The sequence below is a fragment of the Vanacampus margaritifer genome, chromosome 10 (genome assembly GCF_051991255.1).
Source record: "Vanacampus margaritifer isolate UIUO_Vmar chromosome 10, RoL_Vmar_1.0, whole genome shotgun sequence".
In the NCBI taxonomy this organism is placed as follows: Eukaryota; Metazoa; Chordata; class Actinopteri; order Syngnathiformes; family Syngnathidae; genus Vanacampus; species Vanacampus margaritifer.
In genome coordinates, this window is record NC_135441.1 from 23,068,668 (window position 1) to 23,077,843 (window position 9,176).

Genomic DNA, 9,176 nt, shown 5'->3' on the forward strand with positions numbered 1-9,176 from the left:
ATGAATGTGCATTCTAACAGGGTGGGCCTAAAGTAGGATTAGTAATCCCTCATATTGTGGTATACTGTACTTTTACAGTCTCACTATAGTGAAAACAATTAAACCATATCTCACTGAATATATTAAAAGATTGCTAGTAAAGTGACCAACAGCGATCCCACTTATTCAACGGTATATACCGTATTCTAAACGTTACAAATTTAAACTTGAGAGCAGACGTTTCTGAGCACATGCAGGAAACAGCAACTGAACTTGCCCGTCGACGACACTAGATGTCGCTCTTCGACATTTTGTTATGATTGGACACTACGAGCAAGAAACATTGTGACGTAATTTCCCTGTCTTAAAATGGCGACCTTTGTAAACTAGTGCTGTTTACGTTTTACAAAAGAAGAATCTAATACAGACTACATTTTTGGATAGAGCTAAGGTAATTCGTTTGTTTGTCAAACATGAATGAGAGAAATATATAGTATTCCGGCCAAACAATGGAATTGCGACACAGCTAAGACAAATAAACATATTTTACGTGTTATTTGGACTGCAATGTGGAGACATTTCCGTTCCACTTTTGAATGTTTTTAACGACTGAATCGTTGTACGTATGTGCCATATAGCAGATTGAATCATGACCGAGCAGAGCAACGGAAACGCCGCTGTGGAGGGCGTCGTAGACCTGGATGAGCCCAAGAAGATGACCCGTGAGGACTGGAGGAAGAAGAAGGAACTTGAGGAACAGAGAAAGCTGGGAAACGCTCCAGCTGAGGTGGACGAGGAGGGAAAGTAAGTGAACATTGTACATTTATGTTTGTCAACTGGGTTTGTGTTCTGAAAATAATCCAATGGACCTGGTAGCTTTTTGCCACTGGCTCACACAATTTTAGTAATGTTTTGATAGATTTGTATTTTAATGGTCACAAATCACAACATATATGCCTTAAACAGACATAAATGTATTACAACACATTTTTACCCAGCATAATGTGTTACATTATCTTTTTGGTCCAAATCCTCATTACTTACTTTTTTTCCCCCCACTACTTTTCTAGGGACATAAACCCACATATCCCTCAGTATATTTCCTCCGTGCCGTGGTATATTGACCCATCCAAAAGGCCCACACTTAAACATCAGAGACCACAGACGGAAATTCAAGAGAATTTTTCTGCCATTGGAGAATGGTATAAGAGAGGAGTGCAAGAGGTGAGAAGAAATAAATCACTATTTACATTGCAAAGAGTCCTTTTAAGTAACTTGACTCGTGTCGACTTGCCCAACAGAACAGCCTTACTACTAAATTCCGCAAGGGCGCCTGTGAAAACTGTGGCGCAATGACGCACAAGAAGAAAGACTGTTTGGAGGTAAAATTGACTATTCTGCATTCAAAGGAGGAGATAAATTGTCGCAATGTGGCCTTTTAAATTCTGACCTTTCTTCTCTCAGCGGCCCAGAAAAGTCGGGGCAAAGTTCACAGGCACCAGCATCGCTCAAGATGAACATGCTCAGGTGCAACTCAAACTGGATTACGACGGGAAGAGAGATCGTTGGAATGGCTACGACCCCGAGGAACACCAGCGCATAGTGGAGGAGTACGCCAAAGTGGATCTGGTAAGCAGCTAATGGATTTTGGAAGAAATCCCATTGAGTACTCACATATCGTTTTGTTTTTTAACTCAACTTAAATAAACATTAATTTAATTAAGTTTCATTGAATTAAAAGTTGATCATGTCATGATATCCTGTTTGTTTACATTTCAGGCCAAAAGGACGTTGAAGGCTCACAAGCTTCAAGATGAGTTGGCGTCAGGAAAGCTGGACCAATCGGTAAGCATTCTGGACCATCAGCTTGTCCTCTCGTCCCTAAGCTGTAACCACATTCATTTAATGTGTGTCATCTTGTCTCTGCAGGAGTGGGAACATGACAGCGAGGATGAGGATGAAGATAAATACGCAGATGATATCGACATGCCCGGTCAGAACTTTGACTCCAAGAGGCGAATCACCGTCAGGAATTTACGTATCAGAGAGGACACAGCTAAAGTAAGAGGAGCCTGAACAAAGTGTTTATCATTGTAGTATTGCGTGTGAATGACCATTAATATGAATTTCTGTGTCCCATAGTACTTGAGGAACCTTGATCCAAACTCCGCCTACTACGATCCAAAAACACGAGCAATGAGAGAGAACCCGTACTCCAGCACTGGCATGAACCCGGACGAGTAAGTTACTGGAAATGAAGGGTGTCAAAATGATCGCGTTAATATCTCGTTAACTTAAAGTGCCTTTAATGGCACAAATTTTTTTTAGCGCTCGATTAACGACCGCGCTTTATTTGGAAAGCCTCTACTAAGGGAATTCCAGTCGCGACTTAGCAGAATTGTCCTCGTCAAAATTAAGATAAGATAAGATCCACTGATTGTCACACCCATCTAAGTGGGGTGAAATTTGACCCATCCCCTAAGGGAGCGGTGAGCAGCAGCAGCCCCATGCTCGGGAATCATGTGGTGATCTAACCTCCCAATTCCAACCCTTAATGCTGAGTGTCAAGCAGAGTGGCAATCGGTCCCATTTTTATAGTCTTTGGTATGACCCGGCCGGGAATCAAACCCACGACCTCCCAGTCTCAGGGCGGACACTCCAACCACTCGGCCACTGAGCTGGCTAAAATACCCAATAGAAATGCACTATACTACACGAGAGATAAAACACACCGGCACTTTTTAACATTCTTAGTTGTACAAGTACAAAAAAAAAGTAGGGTTGCAGCTATTAAATATTTTAGTAGTCAAATTTCCATCAGAAAATTGATATTGCATAATCTAGTGTTTGGATTAAATATATTTTTGCTTGGTTATAAAACTCTTATGCATACGCAAGGAAGTAATGCGTTCATGTGTACCATTTTTTTTTTCTCTAAAATCTGAAAAAGAAAACCTGCTAGTTTTAAAAGCCCAAATATCGACCGATTAAATCGACTGTCTGATTAATCGCTCAGGCAACATTGAAGGTGTGCTGCAGTGGACCTGGAATGGCCTCAAACCTCAGTTGATCTCCATTGACATTCCGTTTGGGTTTTGCTTACAGAGTGGGATATGCTGGAGACAACTTTGCCCGCTACAGTGGCGACACCATCACAATGGCACAAACGCAAAGTAAGTCACTAATCATCAAAAAAAAACAAAAAAAAAAACGCATCAACGAGCCTTAATCGATTATCTCCGGCATCCTGAAGTGTTTAACGCGTTCTCCTGCTAGTGTTCGCTTGGGAGGCCTACGAGAGGGGCTCTGAGGTGCATCTGCAGGCCGACCCCACCAAGCTGGAGCTGCTTCATCGCTCCTTTAAGGTCAAAAAGGAAGACTTCAAAGAGGAACAGAGGGAAAGCATCCTGGAGAAGGTACAGTGTAGATGGAGCACACCTGAAAAACTGCTCTTTAAGAGGCTGACACGAATTGGCACCATGAACTAAAATGGCCCAACACAATGAAAGGACTTTTGTTGTTTATAACATGACTCCTTCTTGGGACTGCCTCCAAGTTACCCGGCACATCATTGAGGCGCTACAAAACCACATTGCCGAACAAACCATGTGTTGTGAAAAAATTGTTTCTGGTTTTTCAAAATGGTCTCCCTGCATGAAAACGTTCCACCGTAATGGCCGCCCTAACTCTTTGTGTGTTCATTAGTATGGCGGCCAGGAGCACTTGGACGCACCCCCGCGGGAGCTGCTGTTGGCTCAAACCGAGGACTACACGGAGTACTCCCGTCACGGCGCCGTTCTGAAAGGTCTCGAGAAAGCCGTGGCTCGCTCCAAGTATGAAGAAGACGTACTCGTCAACAATCACACGGTAAGGACGACCCAGCACACGGGCTGACGGGCTGTGACCAGCGAGTTTATGAACCGACGTGATTTTTGTGCTCCTCAGTGTATTTGGGGCTCCTACTGGCAGGACGGCTTGTGGGGATACAAGTGCTGCCACTCAGTGGTCAAACAAAGTTACTGCACAGGAGATACCGGCATTGGAATTGTGAGTACTTTTATTTTTTGTGTGAGAAAAAAAAAAAGGAATTGTGAGCACTGAGGCCGCTTCTAGGCTCTTTCTGTTCAACATTGATCTTGTAGCTCATGTATTATTATTTTTTGGTTAAATCTTGAAGAACAACTCTGAGTGTGTTCCATTCGAAGAGGGTGTGAATGAGCTGCAAGAGGAGGAGCAGCCCAAAACTCTGCTAGAGGTAAGAAATCAAAATTGAATTGTGATTTTTCCATTTTGGCTTTTCGCGGCACCCGGAATGCACCGTGTTGCTTGTGCAGGAAGTGTGTGACGAATGTTATTCTGTTCACCCTGAGCGTACGTTACGATGTTTATCGACACCCCCATTGAAGTTAAAAGTAAACACACAACAAACATAATTACATGTTTTATATTTAAATACAATGTGTTTTCAAAACATCACCGATGCTAGCGGTGAATGTAAAATCCCATTGACAAGCTAATAGAAAATTAGCATCGAGTTCTGGGAGTGATAGTCTCTCGAATAAGGAATTGTTAATCAAAAACAGTGTAGAAAAACATACAGACAAGTCATATAACAATAGTCAAAGGCGTATATTATTCCTAATCTGTGAAAAAAGTTTTATTAATAAACCACAATTGCAACGTTCTTCTTCTACTCTTATTATCTTTAAGTGTGTACGCCATGCATGCACGGAATCATAACCCAAATAGGCCGAGGCATGCACAGCAAAAACACCCAATATTTATTTTTATTTTTATTTTTTATTTTTATGGTATTGTTTTCATGTATTATTATTTTAGGTTACAAAATGCTTCTTAGATTTTTCACAAACACCAAAATGTTCAGCCAAGCTAGCAAAATAATTTCTAAACAAAAGTATGTTAGCTTAGTGCTTAGTGTTCTTCTATACAGCACAAACTAGTTGAGACTAACTCAACAGCGCCTCTGCTGGTTTGGAGCAAGTACTGCACTTAATTTGATTAATCCGCAATCAGTATCACATAACCAAATTCCGAATCTACCTCTTTTTCTGCCGCTGCTTGCAACCGTCAGATGCACCAAGAAAAGATGAAAGAGAAGAAAAAGAAAAAGAAGAATAAAAAGAACAAGAACAAGAAGCACGTCAGCAATGACAGCAGCGATTCTGAGGATGAAGAGAAAAAGAAAGAGAAGCTAAAGAAGGTAAAAGTTTTTTTGTTTTTGCTTGTGCTCACTGCACTGCCCGTCGCTTCAGTTGGCTGACCCACTTCGCCCTCGCAGGCTCTGGAAGCAGAAGACAAGCGCGTGAAGCATGTGGAAGCAATGATGCAGGTGGACGAGAGGAAGAGGCCGTACAGCAGCCTGCAGGAAGTGAAGGCCCCCACCGAGGAAGAGATCGAGGCCTTCCGCATGAAACGCTGCCGGCCCGATGATCCCATGGCTTCCTTTCTTGGACAGTGAACTCGCCCTCGTCCCCGTTGCCCCCGTAAAACTTGAGCAAAGGATTCATTCTCCCAGAGCTATTACTCGGTGAAACAATATCTCACACAATATACTCTATGGGAAGGCATGTTGACAAATTGGCAGTTTTTTTTTTCTTTTGTAAACACAACACTGCCTCCGTTGTAATTACAGTCAAAAAAATCATTATAAATTCATGCATTTTTTTTTTCTAATAAAATTCATTTGTGGTATGTATGTATTGTAATTTTATTTATGTATTTGTTGTAAATTTCAGAGGAAAACAATTAAGATAAGAGATTTAAAAAAACTGGATGAACAATTTTTAAAAAAATCAACAGAATCCATATCAATCAGCCAGGGGTGGTCAGGGGTCATGTTTCAATACAAATTTTATTTTATGTCTTTAGAATGGAATGTTTGATTGTATATCCTGAATACAGCGGTATCCGAACACACCCATTAACCCCAACAGCTGGACCATGTATCGGAGTGACGAATGCATCGGGAATCTTTTTTATACATGTCTTGCAGACATGAGGAATTTGCAATTTAAGTTTAGAAATTTGTATTCATGCAGTCCTATTTCATAAAGCATAATTACTTCAGCTGTGCACAACTGTTGCGCTGACTTGGATTTAATGACATCATGGTGAAAGTATTTGTTGTGTTTTGGGGGGCTGAGTCGCTGGGCGGATGTTATGGACTGCGAGTCCCTGAGTTGCACATTTCCTTGCAGCACTTCTCCGAAAGAATACACTCTGGCTTGTCTATTTAAAAAAAAAAAATTGGGGGAAAACCGATTGCTACCTGATGCAGAAGACGGACAGTGAGTGTGTTGAAAGAGCCCATCATCATTTTCAACAAGTGAGTTTGTCGTCTACTGTAGAGAATCACTGAATGTTACCTCACTTCATTTGAACTGTCTGAGCTTGCATGTTTTTAGAAGCTGCACTGAAATGTTGCTCTTAAACTACATTTGTTTTGTTTTGTTACAGTTGTTTTTTCCTTACTGTAAACTGCAGCTGGACGGAATCCAGGAAAAAGTTCCCCACGGGGAAAATAAAAGTATATCGTATCGTATCGTATCGTATTTTCACAATCTTTTCATCCTCAGTGGCCGCTGCGCTTCATGTGTGCGTGACGTCCTGTCTGCTGTCGGTGGTCCTCTCACAGTCCATTTATTCCTCACCCAAGAAAGGACGCAACATCACGATCCACTCGTCGAACCTCGTTTGCAGCCTACCGGGCCCGATGGGGTCTGCGGGAAATCCAGGAGCCCCCGGGTCACCCGGGGCAATGGGGCCAATGGGGGCGCCTGGGAAGGATGGTCCAGATGGGCAGGATGGAGAAAAGGGAGAAAAAGGAAATGGAGGTACTTGATAGTTTGGAAGTTTGTTTCCCTGCTGAACAATTGGCATGACTTACGGCTTAAAACGAGTCGGTAGCAATAGCAGAAAAGGCTGTTTGGCATCAGCATTTGGCTTTTATAGCATCTTTTTTTTTAATAAAACATGTCTGTCTGTTACAAATCCCCAACATCTAACAGAAATCTGTGATTTATACTTATCTTTATTAATTGTTTGTTCAGTGTGATATTTACTGTAATGCCCACTTTACGTTTGTGCTGCTTATTCCACAAATGTATGTTCCTCACAAATTTCTCTAAAAAGCTAAAAAGAAAAAAAAAGCATCCATGTCATAGACAAAGGCGGTGAAAACAAACTGAAATTCCATCCATCCGACATAGTTAACCTGATGATTTAAGGACAGATGTGCTCCTTTGATGCTAAAAAGGATAGCGAGTTGGTTTTAGCTAGCAGCTAGACATCATGTTTTGCTAAACTACTCAAAGACAACCCAACCTAACATTTTATTCATATTTGTAAGAAAATGTCTTCCCCAAGCAAGTTATTCTAACGTCATCATATTGATTTATCCTCCACACTCATATATTCTGTTGGATTTCTTTTATTATTTTGTGAGGAAAAAAAAAAAAGCTAAGCTAGCGAGCTAGCAAAGACCTAGCTAAAACTTTTGGGACATTTGGCGGCGCAACCACGTTTATGTTTTTGTGAGTCTTCCCCATGTAAGTTTTTCTTCCAATTCTATTGATTTATCCTCATTGATTCGTTTTATTTTTTGGGGTGAGGAAATCAACACAAAGCTAAACTAGCGAGCTAGCACAGACCTAGCTAAAATGTATGGGTCGTTTTTGTCATTGTTTCAGTTCAGATCAGCAAATCACCCCCCCCCCCCTCCCAAACATGATGAAATAGTCTATCATGTACTCCAGTGTAGATTTATAAAAAAAGCTTTTCTCCTAAAAAAACACTTGTTATTTCTTCCTCAGGTGATCACGGCAGGCCCGGAAATCCAGGCAAACCAGGTTTAAAAGGCCGCGCGGGCCTCATTGGCAAGGCCGGCCCTCGGGGACTAAAGGGCCAACGCGGGTCACCGGGGCCGGCTGGACAAAGGGGGCAGAAAGGGGGCGAGGGTGACGCAGGTCAGATCGGAGAAGCTGGAGGCTGCGATTGTGGCACCGCCGCCCGCTCGGCTTTCTCGGTGGCCGTGTCAAAGAGTTACCCCAAAGAACGCACGCCCATCCGCTTCAGCCGCATCTTGCTCAACGAGGGCAACCACTACAACGCCAGCAGTGGGAAGTTTGTGTGCGCCTTCCCCGGAATTTATTACTTCACTTATGACATCACCGTGGCCAACAAGCACCTCGCCATCGGGCTAGTGCACAACGGACAATACAAGATTAAGACGTTTGACGCAAATACAGGGAACCACGACGTGGCCTCCGGTTCCACTGTTCTCCACCTGCAGCATCTGGACCAGGTCTGGTTGCAGATATTTTACTCTGAGCAGAATGGACTCTTCTTTGACCCCTTCTGGACTGACAGCACCTTCACGGGCTTCCTTGTCTCCGCTGATGAGGCTGATACAAGAGCTAATCTACAGGGTGACACTTGATATTTCAGTTCGCTGAGTTATTTTATTTTCCTATCCCTGTTTCTTAAAGGCAACAGAAGACAAACATTTTCTTTGCCCTCACTAGTCTTAGACAAAGTGTTTTGATTAATATTGCGTCTTTGGGACAAGAATAAAGCAGATGGAGCCATCCATTTTTATCAATCTCCGGATGCGGCCATTTTTGGCCTGTATCGCCCTCTGCTGTTGACGTCAATTTCAGTCGACAGCAGAGGGAGGTATAATGTCAAAATGGCAACCCCTGAGATGGATGAAAAAGTGTGGATTATTTTAATAGTCCATTAACACAATAATAATCAGAATAAAAAAGAAGAATATATTGCAAACAGTCTGCTTCAGGGAAATTCACAACTAAAGTCAATATGGCCTGCTGCATATTCCAATAATAAATTAAAAACAAACATTCCAAATGTTGAAAGATATCACACTATATTTTCATTTTCAACAAATTTATAAATTCCAGACTCCCCCAAATAAATGTGTAACGACAATTTATCATGCTATATTATTTAATGTAACCCTATATAAGATTTTGAAAAGTTGAACATTACAAACTATTGGCTATTTCCGTGCAAAATAACATTAAAATGATGAATGTTACAAGCAAAATAAAAAGCTTAAATACATTCTGAATGTCTGTTTAACTCCCCAAGTACTGGATTCGCTCTCCCCGTTCTATTTTCAGTATTTAAGAAAATGTTTGGACAGCCCTGCTTTAACT

The 9,176-nt window shown here is 41.8% G+C and overlaps 2 protein-coding genes across 4 annotated transcripts; both read left to right on the plus strand.

Annotated features, from left to right (window-relative positions):
• Positions 1–300: 300 nt before the first annotated feature.
• On the plus strand, positions 301–5,695 carry slu7 (SLU7 homolog, splicing factor). Of its 3 annotated transcripts, XM_077578858.1 has the most exons (15): positions 301–430; positions 618–783; positions 1,050–1,203; positions 1,281–1,361; positions 1,444–1,608; positions 1,759–1,824; positions 1,909–2,040; positions 2,122–2,219; positions 3,085–3,152; positions 3,256–3,395; positions 3,685–3,846; positions 3,925–4,026; positions 4,157–4,234; positions 5,072–5,200; positions 5,279–5,695. In XM_077578858.1, exons 2-15 carry the CDS (start codon positions 629–631, stop codon positions 5,456–5,458), a joined length of 1,710 nt encoding a protein of 569 aa, XP_077434984.1. In that variant the 5' UTR covers positions 301–430; positions 618–628; the 3' UTR covers positions 5,459–5,695. The 3 variants fall into 3 exon arrangements, with proteins under 3 accessions (XP_077434984.1, XP_077434982.1, XP_077434983.1); XM_077578856.1 differs by having other exon boundaries at positions 1,759–2,040; XM_077578857.1 differs by having other exon boundaries at positions 343–430; positions 621–783; positions 1,759–2,040.
• Positions 5,696–5,852: 157 nt separating this feature from the next.
• On the plus strand, positions 5,853–8,695 carry c1qtnf2 (C1q and TNF related 2). Its single transcript, XM_077578860.1, has 3 exons — positions 5,853–6,325; positions 6,576–6,833; positions 7,812–8,695. Coding segments are annotated over exons 1-3 (885 nt in total). The 5' UTR covers positions 5,853–6,324; the 3' UTR covers positions 8,438–8,695.
• The last annotated feature ends 481 nt before the right edge of the window (positions 8,696–9,176 follow it).

Excerpts from the sequence above, each read along its gene's own strand:
- slu7 (XM_077578856.1), top strand. The coding sequence starts at position 629 with ATGACCGAGCAGAGCAACGGAAACGCCGCTGTGGAGGGCGTCGTAGAC. Across the intron at positions 1,204-1,280 it reads ATAAGAGAGGAGTGCAAGAG|AACAGCCTTACTACTAAATT; the intron begins GTGAGAAGAAAT and ends CTTGCCCAACAG. Across the intron at positions 1,609-1,758 it reads AGTACGCCAAAGTGGATCTG|GCCAAAAGGACGTTGAAGGC; the intron begins GTAAGCAGCTAA and ends TTTACATTTCAG.
- c1qtnf2 (XM_077578860.1), top strand. Across the intron at positions 6,834-7,811 it reads GGGAGAAAAAGGAAATGGAG|GTGATCACGGCAGGCCCGGA; the intron begins GTACTTGATAGT and ends TTTCTTCCTCAG.